The 18,019-nt window shown below is 43.1% G+C and overlaps 1 protein-coding gene across 12 annotated transcripts in view; it reads right to left on the bottom strand.

Annotated features, from left to right (window-relative positions):
* Positions 1-10,246: 10,246 nt before the first annotated feature.
* cep112 (centrosomal protein 112) overlaps positions 10,247-18,019 on the bottom strand; it is a 130,777-nt gene continuing 123,004 nt past the window's right edge. For 7 of the 12 annotated variants that reach the window (XM_085155858.1, XM_085155864.1, XM_085155862.1 and 4 more), the window contains 3 exons: positions 14,197-14,298; positions 11,369-11,433; positions 10,596-10,906 (listed from right to left, as the gene is read on the bottom strand). In XM_085155858.1, coding sequence (XP_085011984.1) covers positions 10,882-10,906; positions 11,369-11,433; positions 14,197-14,298 — 192 coding nt within the window. In that variant the 3' untranslated portion in view covers positions 10,596-10,881. Of the gene's footprint in view, positions 10,573-10,594; positions 10,907-11,364; positions 11,434-14,196; positions 14,299-18,019 lie in introns of those variants that run through there. The other 5 variants (XM_085155863.1, XM_085155870.1, XM_085155861.1 and 2 more) reach the window with 3 other exon arrangements.

Raw genomic sequence — 18,019 nt, 5'->3', positions numbered from 1 at the left:
CTGCCTATGTTCTTGAAAGAGAGACAGTAGGTGTCTGTGTGTGTCCTTGTTGTCTCAGCGGACAGGGATCCAAAAAAGAAGAAAAAAAAAGTACAGTACAAAGACGGAAACCACTTTGATCAGCCTGTTTGCTAAAGGTGCTGTGAGACTTTCTCCCTTGATGCCTCTTTTCCCATCAAGGTTAATAAAAGAGAAAATTGGAAGAGGCCATGATGACTAAGGGATTACTCATCATTCAAAGGCCACTTTACCGCCTTCAAATTCTGTCACATCCTGCACAAAAACATTCCCATTGTGTCTATTTCAAACACGCTATCCTGGCAAAAAGTTGAACAGCCGTGTAGCCCAGCAGATACTCCTACAGTTTCTCAGGGAGGACATATGGAAAATTTGTCATGTAAACTCGACCAGCTTAATGAGGAAGCTGTAACACTTGAAAAGCAATGAATAAACACTGGAATTGGGTCAAAAGAATAAACTGCCACCAAAATCTGTGTGTTTGATGAAGGAGAAAACCCTGTCCCATGAAAGACATTAATAATAATAATAATAATGAGTCAGACTTGGGGCGACAGAAATGTTAGCACAAGCACAATTTCGTATCTCACAAAAATCTACATAGCAGAGGTCTCTGTGCAGGTTATACAGGTCATCTGGGTAATATACCAACAGCACCTCTGACAGAGTGAGTCTTTGTTAACTTTGCACAGCCAGGGCTGACCTCTGACAGTAAACACATCAGGGTGGAAGACATCACCAGGGTGATGGTAGGGACCCCCTGCCGGTACCAGGGGCCAGTTGGACCCTCGTGTCCTGCCTCTTCAACCCCCTCCGTGGTTCAACTGGTCGGATTTTCCCTGCTGCCCCTCAGGAGCTGACCTCAGGTCTGTGACCAGCCTGAGACCGGGGCTGCCCAGGGGTTTCTGTCTCCTATAAAAAGATCTTTGAAAAGAGAGGCTTCAAGGGGAGAGGTTATGGGATGTAACTGTCACTCTTTATGGGCAGATATTATTACAGGGACAGGTCAAATTCAGACCTGCTACAAAGAGCTCTATAAATAGAGACGGTTGGATTGGGAGGGAGGGGGAGTCACATAAATCAGATGTAAGCCCATTACTTCTTTAATGTTGACTGCTTTTTTCTCTCCATGCGCAACATGGATCTCAATACTTCACCTTAAGTCATATTTGATGGGAAACATTCTGATAAATGAAAGACCGAGAGCATTTTTCTCCCATATTGGCTTCTCTTCATTGGCTCCCTGTTAAATCCAGAATCAACTTTAAATTTACTTTATCTTTCTCCTCACACACAAAGTCCTGAATAATCAGTCCTCATCTTATCTTGAAGACTTCATAGTACCATATCACACCAGTAGAGCACTTTATTCTCAGAGTGCTGGCTTACTTTCTGGGATATTTAAAAGTAGAATGGGAGGCAGCGCCTTCAGCTTTCAGGCCCCTGTTCTGTGGAATCAGCTCCCAGTTTGTATTGGGAGACACTCTGTCTACTTTTAAGATTAGGCTTAGAAATGAGCTTTTTGATATAGCATATAATTAGGACTGGATCAGGTGACCCTGAATCCTCCCTTAATTATGCTGAATAAGCGTAGCCTGCTGGAGGCTTCCCATGTGACACTGAGAGTTTCTTCTTCACTCACTATGTGTTTATACACCTCTCTGCATTTAATGTTTATTATTAATCTCTGGCTCTTTCACAGAATCTTTTATCTTATCTCCCCCCCCCCCCCCCCCCTTACCTCATCTGGTCACAGCAGATGGGTACCTCTCCCTCTCCTCTTCCTGTTAAAAGGGAGTTTTTCCTTCCCACTGTCGCCAAGCGGTTGCTCATAGGAGGTCGTCTGATTGTTGGGGTTTTCTCTGTGTTATTGTATTTGCCTTACAATATAAAGCGCCTTGAGCCGACTATTGTTGTGATTTGGTGCCATATAAATAAAACTGAATTTAACTTTAGAGGACAGGAAAGTTTTTCTTTTTTTTTATGGATGGGTTATGAGTAGCCTTGGGCTGTCCCAACTGCTGATGGCCACTTCAGCTGTAGCTATAAACACTAAGAGTGTGTGCGTGTGTGCGTGTGTGCGAGTCCACCGGTGCTGTCCTCTCTGTGCAGAAGCTCTGTGATCACTAACTGCTCTCAATTACAGTATTGTGTGCTGTTCCTTTTCGGCTCGGGGTTAAACTCTTTGCAGACCCCTTTGAAGTACTCATCCCTTTATCTCAAGCCAGAGCCAAGAATTTGGGGGAGGACAATGGAAAATGAAACCAAGAGGGAAGCTTACGGCAATTATCAACCAGGGCCATGAGGTGTAAGTCAGCTCTCACAGACAGAGAGGGAGAGAGAGAACAGATAAAGAGGCTAACCAATGTAGGACAGGGGGTTACTGTTTCAAGTTTGTTTGGTGTGTACACACTCCAGGCGACAAGCGACTGCCGAGAGAGGAAATGGAGGCCACCTCTTCAAAGCAGGTGACAACTGGGGGGTGCAATGGTCTCTAAAGGAAGCAAGAAGCTGATGAGAGAGGTGCAGCAGTGTTGATGGTGGCGCAAGGTGTCCACACACAACTTAAGGAAGGACCAAGACGAGTAAAGGTGGAGAAGGATGGAGAAGAACGGTGGGAGAAGTGCTGTTGTCAGCAGAATCAAATAGCATGCAGCGAGCTGGGGAAGATACAATTAAAGTGTGGAGTTAAGACAGGCTTTGAAGTTGGACATGGTGCATAATACCCTTAAAAGTTAAGGAAGGGCAACAATTCACCAGTTTGTTATGGGGCTGTTTTGAAAGAGGAACAGGAGGAAGGGAGGGGGAAAAGAGTGCGAGTTGTGGAGGGGGTTTGTTTTTGAAAGGGTTCAGTTTGAGGGGAGTAAAGTTGGATTTCAAGCACCAATTGGCCCCAGAAGGATGTATTATTTTTATTTTTTTTATTTGCAAAACAGAGAATGTAAAGTGCAAGTGGGAGTCTGCGCCTACGTGTGAATTATGATGATGGGGAGGAGTGTGTGAAAAGAACAGAAGTAGGGAAAGATAAACGTATCCCAGAGAGCAGAAAAGGGGAAGTGAGACAGGTGAAAGAGAAAAAACTATGAAATAGGTAGGGAACTGGAAGGTAGGGAAGACATAGAAGAAATAAAAGAGGCAAAGGGGGGGGGAGTGTGTTGGAGGTTATTTATTGGTTTTTTCCCCTCGTTTTAATCCCATTTTGCGCTTGACTTTTAAGTCTAACAATGTATAGAAACAATGTCGGATGCACCGTCTAATCCCGTTTGGGCCATGAAGCTCACTCCACACTGACAGTAATGACTTTCATTTCCTCTGCTGCTTGCACTGAAGCACCATGCAGACACTTCACAAGCTGGATGCCCCAGTTCTACCATGCTTGACAGGACAGTGATCCGTCTCTGAATCAGTCTTAACCTAACCCCCCCACTCATCCCTAATTTATCACTTTAACCCCGTCTTCTTCCTTCCTGACTTGGAGATGTAGGGTTCCCCCCTCCTCTGACCTGTGAAGGTGATTAACTTGCTCGTCCATTCATCAGATGCCAGATTTTATCTTTATCCCCACTTCCTGTTCCTCCATTAAAAGGGTGTGACATATCAAGAGAGTGAGTGCCATGGCAACGGGGGCATGCTACGATGAGGGCTAAAACGCTCAACGAGTGTCTGTTTTTAACTCCCGGAAAAGTCTGATGTTGTTCATCTGTCAGATGTTAGTCCAAATCCAGAGAAGAAATACCAAGCTATCACATTGTCTGTGCAGGCAAATACACATGACAATCAGATCAAGGCTGAGATACTTAGACATCCCCTTTTAGGACTGCAGCTACTAACAAGCACATCGAAACTATTTAATAATAAAACAAAAAGATGGGAAACTCTTCTGAAACCACTTTTTAATGACAAAACTAAAAGAAGCCCAATTTCTGCTTTGAAAACCAATTGACATAAAATTTTATATCAACAGTTCTGGGTCTCCTTTTAGTTTCATAAGTTGACAATAACATCCTACATAATTCAAAAAGATGGCTGTCTGGATACCAATGTTGCTCTTTTGTCTTTTGCCTTCATAACTGCGTTAATTCATCATGGTGCAACAAGTCGGCGGACACATTCCTCTGAGATTTTGCTCCATATTGACATGACAGCATCACGCAGTTGCTGCAGATTTGTCGGCTGCACACAATGGGAATCTTCTGTTCCACCACATCCCAAAGATGCTGTATTGGTTTGGGATGTGGACTCACTGAGGTCATAAAGAGACGGACATGGACAGCAACAATACTCATGTAGGCTTGGTGTTTAAACAATACTCAGTTGGCACTAAGGTGCCCAGAGTGTGCCAAAAACATCTCCCCCACACCATTAAACCACCAGCAGCAGCCTGGACAGTTGATACAAGGAAGCATGGATCCTAAACTGCAGCCTTAGTTTCTTGTTCTCAGCTAATAGGAGAGGCAGCTCTTCTGCTGCTGTAGCCCATTTGCTCCAAGGTCTGCCATGTTGTCCATCCAGAGATGCTTTTCTGCGTACCTCAATTGTAATGACTGGTTATTTGAGTTACTGTTGCCTTTCTATCAGCTTGGCCATTCTCCTCTGGCATCAACAAGGCATTGTCACTCAGAGGACTGCTGCTTACTGGAGATCTTCTTTGTTTTTGGTATCTCTAAACCCTAGAGATGGTTGCGTGGGAAAATCCCAGTACATCACGAGTTTTTGAAATATTCAGACCGCCATTCAACATTCAAAGTCTCTTAAATCACCTTTCTTCCCCATTCTGATGCTCGGTTTGAACTTCAGCAGGTCATCTCCACCATGTTTACATGCCTACATGCACTGAATAGCTGCCATGTGATGGACTGATTAGATATTTGCATTAACTGATGGAAAAAGACAAAATGTGGGCGGGCGCATGTGCTTCTTTATAAGCTTTATTGCTTAGCATTAATGTGCCATGTGCACCTTATTTAAACATGAATGGTGCGATGGCGTCAGCAGTGTCAGAGTACACAAAGTACTTGTGAGGATGAGGAAGGTGTAGATTCAATATAAGGTGATGGAAGAGCTTTTATAGACCAACTAGATGAGCTAACAGCCCTGCCATGCCAGTCATCCCCCCAGGACAGTGGGAGTACCGTGACAGCACAGAGAAAATCCAAGGTAAATTATCCAAAAGCCTGCAAAGGTTTGAATGGCTAAAAAACTAAACAAAAACAGATGCATTTTCAGGTGATTAGTGCCAGTTTTGCAATTGTCTACTGACCCATTACCACTTTAGGCAGAGAGGCTGAGCAAGATAAAAAGAAGGAGCGAGATATACCGCATACCCAGACAGAGACATAGGGCAAGTGGTACAGACAAAACCTCCCACACTGTCTTGAATGCATGGACGTCTGTCCCTCTGCTCAACCCACACGATCAGCCCAGACGGCAGATCCGTGTCACAATCACACAAACACAACCTGCTGTGCCTTCTTCACTCCAGCCTGTAACCCACTTCTTCCTGAGATCACACAGCGGCATATCCTTTTCATAGCTCCTGTTGCGTTTGAGTGACAAGGGCCCAGGAAAAAAGAAGGGGAGGTGGAGTAGGTTGGGGAAGGGGGGTGGGGGTGGGGGCGGGATCACTGCCATAAATACAGAATCAACAAAGGTAAAAAACAAGATGGAAGACAGAATAAACAGCGTAAGTGAAACGTGTTGAAGGCGTTGTGTGTGTGTGTGTGTGTGTGTGTGTGTGTGTGTGTGTGGGAGAGAGAGACAGAAGTGCTGGCGATAAACAGGTTTATTTATGCAAGCAGTGTACAGCAGCCAAACGCCGGCCTCCTAGGGTCTGACTCACAATGAAGCTCTATAAAAAGACCCAGCTGCACGTATGATCACACACACACACAAGCAGCAACTTTGTCAATCAAACACTGATGTACAGTCATTCCCGGCGGCTTGTCACAAGGGCTGAGACTAAGGTATATACACGCACACAGCAGCCTGTTCGGTTTGCCAGCTACTGAATGTCCTCAAATAACCTCTCTGATATCCTAAAGGTGTAAAACACATACAGAAAACAACAGTTTAAGGTTCATCTGCACAGAGAAACAGCATCATTTCAGATTTAGCGACATGCAGCACTTTTGATCTCGGCTGCGGCGGCATTTAAAATTCCCACGCGCTCGAGAAAACCCCTCATTAGGACAGCGAAACACCAAAACCTCCAGCTGAAGCGAGCCCCGTTAAAAATCAGCCGGAATCTCAGCTGAACGAGCGTCACACATCAGCCGTGAGCAGCGGCGGAGGCAGCAGCAGCAGCAGCAGCAGCAAGGAAGAACACGGTGGATGAGTGGAAACCTCTGGTGCTGCCTAACTGCCCTTCACTGTTGTCACATAACAGTCCGCTTGTCTGATGTGGAGATAGCCGAGAGGAAGCGAGGGCTTTGATCCTTAATGGGGCCATGTCGGCTCTGTGGAAATGACATTCATGGCTTGTATTTACACAAGCACAATTATGGAGGTAATTTGGTTGGTGGACAATCAATTAGAGTGAAACTATGTCTGAGTAATAACACAGATTAAAGGAAAGGTTATGGCTGGAGCCTATTTGGGTGTAAATGAGGAAAACGGGCTTCTGCTAAATAAGCCCAAGAACACATTAACCTTTAGATCTACAGCCAACCTTAATAGCTCCGTATGCTTCAAACAAAGTGCCCGTCTTATTGTCTAACCGCGTCTGCAGCCCTCTTTCTAATGACAGACTCGGGAGTGGGTGTTTGACAATTTTTATAGATGATCTTTATGCAGAGGTTAAACCAGATGTGGCTTGATCTCCAACTTTTTTTTTTTTTTTTAAATTTTGCACCTACTTCTGTCAGTTCTCGTGTTTACAGTAAAAGAAATCACCCAGGAAACAATATCCGGGCGTAAAACATCTCTTTTTGATGTAAAGGTAAAAAGAGGACGCAGATATTGTTACCATTTGAAGCAAATACCCATCAGCAGGCGCAGGTTCAGGAAACAGCAGCTAATAAATACCACGTGTGTCGGCTCGGTTGCATCAGTTACAGTGATGACGTCAATTTTGGGGTTGATGAGACTCTTGCTGATTCAGATTTTTAGTTCACTGTTACACTTCAATGGATGAGAGCAACACTACAACCATATTGAATTTAATCCCCCCATGCCTCACACAACCTAAGTTTACATTCTTTCCTTCACGTTGCATGGTGCCTCGTGTTAATCCTTACATTTGTCATAATTACGTTGTTTATGTAAGGTTTTCTCTAAAGCTGCCTTAGTCGTGACACGCTGCTTAGTTTCTGTATTTATGTACCAAGGCTCTGTAGCTAGCGTGCAACCTCATAAGGCGCAACTATAAATCAAGCTGAATTTATACAGGCTCACTGTCACTTCAGTAAGTACACCTGTTTAACTGCTCGTCAACGCAAATATCTAATGAGCCAATCACAGGGCAGCTTCTCAACACATTTAGGCGTGTTAGACATGCTCAAGTCGACCTGCTGAAGTTCAAAATCAGCATCAGAAAGGGGACAAAAGGTGATTTAAGACAACTGGATTGTGGCATGGTTGGTATGAGTATTTTACAAACTGCTGATATGATGGGATTTTTACACACAGCCATCTCTAGAGTTTACAGAGAATGGTCTAAAAAAGAAAGAAAATATTCAGCGAACAGCAGTTTTCTGGGAGAAAATGCTCTGTTGATGTCAGAGAGGTCCGCCTCACGGTGATAGGAAGGCAACAGTAAGTCACTTATTACAACTGAGGTATGCAGAAGAGCATCTTTGAGCGCACAACATGTCAAACCTTGAGGCAGATGGACTGCAAAAGACCACACCAGGTGCCACTCCTGCCATAATATAATGAAACCCAGGCTACAGTTCACCTGGATAAGATTGGAAAAATGTTGCCTTGTCTGATGAGTCGCGATTTCTGCTGCAAAATGCCAATGGTGGGGTTAGAGCAGTGGAGTTGGAGTAAACAACATAAAGCTTGGATCCATCCGAGCTTATATCAATGGTTCACACTGCTGGTTGTGGTGGAATGTAGTGGGGGATTTTTTTCTTAGTACCAAATAAGTATCGTTTAAGCCTTGGCGATCATGTCCATCTCTTTATGACCACAGTGTGCCGATCTTCTGATTTCTGCGTCCAGCACGATAACGCACCATGTCACAAAGCTCAAATCATCTGGTTTCTTGAACATGACATTGAGTTCATGTTAGCCAAATGGCCTTCAAAGTCTGGAAATCTCAATCCAATAGAGTCAGCTGCAGCAAGTGAGAGATGCTGTCATGTCATGTTTCAAGAACCTCCAGTCATGAAGAATTAAGGCACTTCTGAAGGTAAGATGTCCTTAATAAAGCGGCAGATGAGTTTATATTTGGGCATTAAGAGTAAAGAGACATGGAAAGGAAATACAATGCCTGTAGAAAATGGTGCAACAAGGACACGATTATGAGGTCTTTGCCCCCTTCAAAATGGTCCCATACTGAACATATGGAAGTAGGTAATGGTTTATGGGGACTGTACATAAATGTATGAGTAGCTAACATTGAAGCAATGCAAGAACACAACCAATGTTTAGGAAACAAATTATTCAGCAACTGTTATTATTATTACTTATTAACAACTATCAAGATTTTTTAAACCAGTGTTGCACTGTCAGCATCTGTAAGACTGGATGATTCTGTGTTAGTTCATCAAATGTCTCCCATCTGACTCTCTCAGATTTACACGAGAATGAATTTGTGTACCGCAGCCAAAGATGGAAAGTTAAAACCTTGCTCTGCTTTTGAAACAATTTATGCATGCTCACGGCCCAGAAAAACTTTTTTTTTTTTGGCTAAGACGAGAGGATGTGTGCCGGGTGCTTTTACAACACTCACTGGCCATGAAACACGCCAACTTTTTTAAAGCTAATCTGTGATGGATCGATGAAAGTTTTCTTTTTAAATTTGATCCAAGACACCAGCTGATCTACCTGAAATTTAAAGACTCAGGAGCTCAGTACCACGTCCCAACCTAAAACTTGAATACTGAGCAGCAGCCATGTTTACATACGGTCCCTGCTATTAAAACTCGTCTCTGTAAGTGGTTGGAAATGATGTACGAAGTACTTTCATTTGGGTTGGATGCTCCCAGAGACACGAAAACCCTCGGCACTTTTTCTTTTTTTAAAACTATGCAATAATAATAATGCACTTTAACGTGCAAAACCCCAGACACTGTCAATGAGAGGAGAGGCAATGTAATTACAAACACCATGCAAACCACCCTTTCGCATACTTCCTTAGATGTACAGGCATGCGCTGAAGATGCTGTGTTGTAATAGCTATGTTTCCTCTGTGCACTTCATCCAGAAACAACACGCTCTACAAAGGCTTTGTGCTGAAAGACTAAATTCCTGCTGGTTTGACACTCCTCTCTCCTTTCTGTCTCTTTTTTTCCCTATTCTTCTTCTCCTCGGTCTCTGCCTGGGCAGCAGAATCAGCACATCAAATAAATACAGAGCAAAGGGAATCGTGTTTCATTTGGAGACAGCGGGAAAAAGGTCACGGACAACGGCAACACGCGAACTGTGGGCGTCAGAAGAAAAGCCGTTCCAGTGCAAATACGCGCAGATGCCTCTCTTTGAAATCCAATCTGATTTAAGGGATTTAATAACACCTCCAAACTGTCCAAAAATCAATTCGAGCCCATGCATTCCTCACCTACCATACAGAGCACCCAACAGACAATGGCTCATTATGGAGCCACCAAATGTTATTATCATCAAAAAGCCTCTGAGCTGGAGACTTTGGAGACGGGGTGACCATTTTGCGGACTCCTTCGTCGGCTTGGGTTTGAGCCGCTGGTAAAAACACAAAGTGGTGCGCAGAGGCAGAAACACTGGGGCCGAGGACTGTAGCCTTTGGCCTGAGATTCAAACAACCAACTTGCGGCGGTCTTTATCTGAAACAACCACAAACCCCCCCAACTACTCTTTACAGTTCAAATGGGGTCTTAAGCAGAAAGGCAATGCTAAACAGTGATGGGGAGATGGGATTTCAAGGTCTGGGACTGTAGTTACACAGCTAATCTTGGTTAACATGCATTTTGTGGTCATTGAAAAACAAAGGCAATGGCACAACTCCCCCTAAATAAGGGATTAATTATGAGGTATTTGAAGAAGATGAAAAACATGCTCGGAATAAGGAAAAAATAATAGGAGGACAATAGAAAACTGAAGCAAAGTGTTTTATTAAAAGCAGTTGATATATTTAAAAAAACCATCAAGTTAATAATGCTTTGAAAAACAACAATACAAAAAGCTAAAAACATGAGAATTTTTTTTTTGAACAAGACAAAACTAAAATCTGACAATGAATAAATATTTCAGATGTTAAACCAATGGAGAAAAAAACAGTCTTTCAAAGTAAAAGATGACGTGGCAGGTGTGTCAAATACTCGTAACAGCCAACAGTGCTCACACCTGATCGGCGACGCCGTCCTTCATGTCCGGGCGGAAGATCAGCCTGACGTTATCAGCCTGTCGTGCTGTTACCTGTGCAGAGAGACACTTGTTGTCGTAATTTCAACACAAATGCAAACCGGCTCTGATTTACTCACTCCTTACTGACTCACAGTCACTTTTAGGAATGAGGGCAGAGTGCAGGGAAATAACAGTTTTCCTGTGATCTGCCGTGAGTGACAGTCCTGGGAGCATTGCGCACACAGACGTGAGCTGCGGCATTGTCTGACAGGGCGCTGTCATCGCTGCACATGTATATAGTTGCAAAAACATAAATGGCTCTTACAGCGTGATGGATGCAGGGAAAGCAATTAAAGCCCTTCAGACTGGAAGCTGTCTTAGTCAAAGACAAGGCTCGCGTCTGCACCTTTAAAGCAAGGCAGCAGACTGATTATGATGTGTACTACACACATGCATTTCTGTAGGTTCAAAACCGGGGATGTCAAACGTAAGGCCATGGGGCTAGAATCGGTCCGCCAAAGACTCTAATCTGGCCCACTGGACAGCTTCAAAATATGTTACTCAATACACGGATTTTGACCTTTTAACTGTATTGTCATACATTTTACACCATTTTCTGTTGATTTATGGTCATTCATATTACACCAAGGTAATTGTAAGTAAAGAGAACCAATGAAATGACAAAAAAATCCAGGTTTTCCACTAACTTGTAGAGTCTTCTTTTTTAACGGTCCACAGTAAACACAAAAACTTCATATATTATGATTACAGAATAGTCTGGGAATGAATGACCAGAACCTTTTCTGTCATTTTACTCATTTCTCATAAAGTTTTACTGCTCTGGCCTACTTCAGATCGACATGCTCACCTGCTGCTGCGACAGGCATCCAGGTCTTCCTGTAGCAAAGAGGCTCTCATCTGAAGGAAGTTAACCTGAAACAGAGAACGGCACGGGGTAATCTTCAACTCTTTCCACCATTATGACGAGTTTCGAAAACGAAACAAAGACGTGGTTTGGTGACCATTAGAAGAGTTTTCTATGTTTTTACAAGGGTAACTGCAAAGGCAGAGACCACCTTCACTAACTTCTAATTGCAAATCCAATCATATTGCTCCATAATCAGGCCTGAAACATGACCGAAACCACTCAGGTTAGAAAAGAGCATCAAGAGCTACTCCTAGTTGGCTTTCAAGGGGTAAAGAGTTCAAATATATTCAGTATGAAGGAAGCAAGAACTGGTTCATCAGGACACAGGAATTGGAAGTGGAGAAGGGTTTGATTGATTTAGGTCGGTTGTGCTTTTTTAGAAGAAAAGCTCGGTTGTTGACTCCTGGGGTCACGACAGCAGGGGCCGGGGGTCAGGAGATTAGGGCAGCGGGGTTAAGGCACGCTGGGAAGATTACAGGCCCAGGTTAGCCGAGGTTAGGAGGCAGCACCGTTCTTTTGTTTGGCTACAAAGTGCCGGTTTATTTATGAAGTGTGCTTCGCTGAAGTGAAAATAAACTCCATCTACATTTACACGGCATCTAGAGCCTGGCAGAATAATCACAGCTCCAAAAGAATCCGCATTGTTCTGGGACTACCGTACTGGAGCTGAGGGTACATTCCTTTCTGTGGGGGAGACCTCAGTTCAAGTTCTAGCATTTCATTTGGCACTTCGCACTGGGAAAGTGTATGCAAAACCATACCCAAATGTGGTTGGATGCCTCCAGAGACACGGAAACTCTCTGCACCTTTTTTTTTCTTTCTCAAACTATGTAATAAAAATAATGCACTTTAATGTGCAAAACCCAAGACACTGTCAATGAGAGGAGAGGCTGCTCTGGTCATGAATCGCATTTTATAAACATTTTTGATCGCGGAGCTGCGGTCTGTCCAATGAAACGGGATCTTGGAAGCGCTATTTGAACAAGGCAGGGGTTAATGATGAGAGCGTTTTATAGAGACCTGCACTGCACGCTGTTATTATTATTATTCCAACGAAATTATTTACAATGTAAATGCTGAGACAAAGGACAAGGCTCGGAGGAGAAACGTACGAGTGCGGTTATGCAAAGGCTGACTGTTTGATCTGAGGGGAAGACAATGAGAGATTAACATTTGCAGAGAGGATCAGCAGGGTCCGAAGTGAATGCCGAGGCCATGATCGAGTGTTACGCCGAAACTGCACGGAAGAAAGGTCTCACTCACACAGATAAGTCTACATCTAGTGTCATACAGAGGGCTTTACCTCAGTTTTGATTGATTTATAACAGAAGAAAGTGAAAACACACAAAATCCTGCAATAGCAACAAAAGGAAGTAAACACTGCAGTAGTTTAGTAGTTAAAATAAAGAGAATGCTCTCCAGATCTCAGGCAATGGCTTATGTCCAACGTGATCTGTGATCACTTCTACCTGAGGATGGTATATTGTTTATACATGTCTTTGTTATGTGTGGTTTGTTGTGTATCTGCATACAATCACTTCCATACTGTATAGTTTCGTGGGACCTGCCTGGGGGTTAAGGATATAAATCAGCAGATATGATCAAATCTGGCATGTTTGCAGCTTACATCCATTTTCTGTATATCTACACCCAGCAAACTAAATCCACCCAGCAGTACCATCTGGAAAGTGTCTGAGTGGCAGAAAAATTCATTTTTCAGGATGACAATAATCTCAAATACAATGCCAATTCAAAAACACACAATGAAACATCACTCTCAGTCATGGATTGCCATCCTCAGAGCCCAAACCTCGACATTATTGAAGCAGTGGGGGATCATCTTGACAAAGAATATGAAAGACAGCCAACATCCAAAGAAGAGCTTTGAATACCCTTGAATAAGCCTGGAGATCTATTCCTAAAAACTACTAACAGATACAGTCATGTTTTCAGTTTCTTTAATAGAAATAAAGAATATTGTACTCATACAATAACATACATAGATTTGTGTGTAATTACATCTTCCAACAAACTGTCTCATACTCTCATAAACTTAAAAATAATCCATAAAAATGCAAAGGAGCAGCTGTTGGCTCATGGGAGCCACCATGGCGCCCCGCCAGCTTGAATACAGTGGCCGACACGAACATCGCCGCACTGCCTAATGGCGTTTCATGTATGTGGCTAAAGACCGGCCAAGTACATAGTGCGCCAAAGGCAGACAAGAGAACTTGTAGGCGTTCATGTGTCGTGAAAATTTTAATTTGTGTCTACCGCTTCAGATATAAAACTATAGAGTTATATATGAAGGATGGTACCCATTTTTCATTACATCCCCTCATTGTACGACGTTTTTTTTTTTCCTGCCACAGTGTCAGAGCCACTTCAAAGTTTTACACTAATGCCAGCTAACAGCAGCTATCCTTAACTACTGACCTCAGTATCGCTCAGTATGAGTGTCATCAGGCTGAAGTGAGCTTCACTGACTCATCAGACACTATCAAACTCATTTCACCAAGTTTTACAACCTCCTCCAGAGTAAACAGACATGGACACATACTGAAAGCTGAGGTAAAGAGCTAAAGACTGTATATCCATTTAATTTTTTGCAGATGTTTCAACAAATCGCTGTACCTGCTTCCCAGCTCAAGACTTTATAAGTTATAATGCTGTTAATGGAAGAAAATGAATGGATTCTCAATGAGATGTTCAACAGACTGAACACATCTTTCTTGCTCTGGTTTTGCCTCTATCAGATCAAACCTCACCTGAGCTTTCAGTGAGCTGATTGTGTCCTCCAGCTCCTGCCTGAGCTCCACCGGCATCAGACCTTTGATCTTCTCCTCATACTCCTTATGCACCATGGTTACCTGAGAAGACAGAGGTTGGAAAGATGCATAGTCAGCAAGAAAGTAAGGCACCACATTAATCAAATAATACTTATTAAGTAATATATAGTAATCATGCACTCTCTTGTTGTCTCTGATGCCCCAGAGACGCTCTTAAACGGTGTGTCTCTACTGGATAACAATTGTGGTATTGTTGCTGAATAAGTATTTCTTTCTTTCCACAGACACACTCACATGTATGCATTTTCAGGCCAGACCAACAACTCCCTTAGATGAGGCGCGCGCACACACACACTGTGGGTATCCCCTCTTTATTCATGGCTCAGAGTATTCCCTCGCTCTTCACAGCTCCTTCACATCTCCACAGGGGGTCCGCAGACTGACATTACTCGCTCTGCGCAACACCCCCTACTGGATGATAGTGACTACAGCGAGATCTGACACAAAGCACTTATGGGCTCAAGACAGCTGGGTTTGGAAAAGGACAGGGCCATGGTGGAGGGCAGGACACATCAAACGCAGCAGCAGCGGCTCAATAGCTAGCTAGCTATCTCCACTGGGGAGGACTGGAGGAAGTCTGTCTGGGGCTAAATTACACTCCACTAAACCAGAGTCTGATTATAGAAGTTGAAAAAGGGTTTGGTTAGCGCAACCCCCACTTTTTACCCAGAAACACACATGTATGGACACACACACACACGCACGCACACACACAAACGCAGATACGCGCTTTAACAGTATTGTAAAAACATTTACAGCATTTTCTGAAGAGTCGCTGAATCAATTAATTCAGAGCTTGATGAATAGTTTAACAGAGCTCGGGGGATTAATTCGACCCGTGAAAAGCAACAGTTGCCCCCCTCCTCCCCAACATATTTCAAGGTGTAACCAGGGGAGAGAGTCTGAGCATTTTAAATGACCATAATCTGTTTTACAGAGCCAAAGTCCACTAGCATTAAGAATATCCCCACAATCCCCACCTCTCATCAGTCTTTCAAGTGAAGAGAGCGTGAATGAGGTGGTGGGGGCGGTGGGTGGATGGGAAGGGGAAAAAAAAAGATTGGTTTCCCTAAAATAATCTTCCTGTTGTGGATTTAACTGATTGTTCTGGCTTTGGCTAATTAATCTTCCTGGGCACAATGAAAGGGATTGGGAAGCACTTCAAAGCAACCCCCAGTATAAATGATCCCAACATGAAGCAGCTCACTTTGTCTCGGCACAGTGTGCTGTAGATTAGTCTGCCACAACTTTGCCAATTTTTCAGGCTCCGTCTGCCCTATTCATTTGAAAGTGTTGGACCAATAACGTCAGGCTGAGAATCCATCAGTTTACAAAAATATGTCTTTTTTTTGTGTCCGCGCTGTGTGAGAATGAAGTCAAGGATAATTTGAAAGAGAGGCCTTTAAAAAACAAGGGCTAAAAAAACCAACAAAACAAAACTTGGAAGCTTTAATTTGAATGTCCAGGATTTTTTTAAAAAATGGGCTCAAGCGAAGAGGAGTGCAGATTTTCAAAATGTCTCTCTATCTATAGCAGCTCCTGTAGTCATAACAAAACGGCAAGCCAAGACAAAACACACTTCACTACCTCAGACCAAAGCAATAAACAATGGTTGAATAAACACATCCCTTACCAACCACTCTGAATATAAGTCTTAGATTCTTCAAAAGCCAAGTTCCTCAGTGTTGCATTCTTGATTCATGTATGGTGCCGTCACCGCAGCAACAAGAAATCCACTTTGCCTAAATTACAAGCTCCTTTGCGGCAATGCTGTCTCCGTTTTCTGTCCCATACATTCGGCAAGGCAGCAATAACGCATTCACGGCGGCTGGATGATGTACATATGGTCGTAAGGACGACAAACTTGAAAAGTTCATGTATTATATGACATGGTAAGGTCATACAGCTTACATTCGCCCCAATGACTTCATGGTTATGGCACTGAAAGAGTGGCTGCAAGAGAAAATATTACTTGAATTTTCTGCTGCTGTTCCCATCATAAAATAATATGATGGGAACAGCACAGCACATACATATTCCATGAACACACAAACACAAAAATACACCTCAAATCCAGATGAATTATACCTGTTATACAAATTTCCAGCTGCATATTTGTCATTCTTGGATTGTCCTACAGCAGCTTTGGATGAGTCACAGTTCAAAATAATATGTTTATCTTTCACTGAGCCCTTTGTGCAGCCCCTCAGTTCATCCTCTGAAACAAGATGTTTTATGGCTCAGTCGCACAAGAGTAAAAATAGAAAAGCAGCCTGCATGTGATTAGGAAAAGTGGCGTTTTCCTGCTGATTGCATTGATCTTTTATTTGGCTGCAAGTAGTTGCGGCGACTAACTGGTCACCCAGAGGTTGAGGGTGTTGCACAACCAACTTTTTCATTGCAAAGCGATTGGACAGGTTGCCTGGTAGGAGGTAACCGACCTCCAAACAATAGTGGTGTGACTCAGACTCACTACAATCACTCTTAGACAGGTTGGTGAAGGCTTTGCAAATAACTGCAATCTAATTCATAAACACAAGCAGATTGCTAACGTGCTGCGCCGATGAGTGCCCATTGTCTATGACGCTTTTCTTTGCAATAACAGACTCACCATAACTGGTTGGCCACTGGTTGTATTGGATCTTATATAAAATCAAAGTTTGCCAAGTGCTTATGTTGTGCTGCAGTTAAATCGCGGTCCAGCAGTAACTATGTCACTATCTGTGGAGGAATTATTGAATTTATGTTTCAGATCCAAGAGATTCTGGATGGACACTACATTTATGTAGATGACAAGTTTGTCTTATACAAACAGATTACAAGTAATTGCCAACTTGATCTCATTTGACTGCAAACTGGTAGCAGAGCGACTCCACCTAACGGACTCGATTTTATTGCCGTCTTGATGCACTAAAGTCGCTCTGAAGACAGCAGCTGACTGAGAATAATTGCAGACCTGGTCTCCATCTTCAAAGCTGCCATTTCATAGGCAATAAGATTGCAAGTTAATTGCATAGCTTTAAATCAAATTTCTGATTGGCTGCCCCTCGTAAAGAGAACGTTTGAATAGCAGGTGATGGCAGTGGTGGTGGTGGGAGAGGCAGGGCTGCTGTGCGCCTGATGTCTATACTAACATTACAGGGATCCAAGAGTAGAAACTTGTGTACAATTTAGAGCAGCCTGAAGCCTGAAGCCTGAGCTTTTGGCTCACTTGTACATACCTCATTATTTCAAACTTTGGCCATGTTTAATTTAAGCATCCACCACTGTAAGAGAGTACATAGGAGTACATAGGGAAAAGCATATATATAGAGCTCCTTTAACCTGAGGGTGTATTTCTGCTCTTTCTACAGTGTAGCAGACCACAACATTTGCCTTCCCTGATCTAAAGCTTAGCCATAGTTTACTATGCAACATGTGTGGGTGGAAGCAGGACTCTTTTTTTTTTTTTTGTTCATAACAACACATCTAACAGACAACAGTTACAGAATAAAGCAGACAAGAATAGGTATAATACCAATTCAAATTTCTGACTCCACCATGTCTCACAATGGAGTTAAAATTCAAGACAGAAGCATCTAACTCTCCGCAGATGTCTGACTCGTTTCCTAAGAGACGCCGTTTCTTCGACTTTGCATTTTCTTGCCCTATCCGAGGTCCCTCTGCTCGCATCTCTCCTTTTCTTCACGCAAACACATTTTACTTTTCTTTCAACATGATTTTTTGCAGCAAAGGCATGTTT

The sequence above is a fragment of the Neolamprologus multifasciatus genome, chromosome 4 (genome assembly GCF_963576455.1).
Source record: "Neolamprologus multifasciatus chromosome 4, fNeoMul1.2, whole genome shotgun sequence".
Lineage (NCBI taxonomy): Eukaryota > Metazoa > Chordata > Actinopteri > Cichliformes > Cichlidae > Neolamprologus > Neolamprologus multifasciatus.
This window is presented reverse-complemented; position numbering and strand designations above follow the sequence as displayed.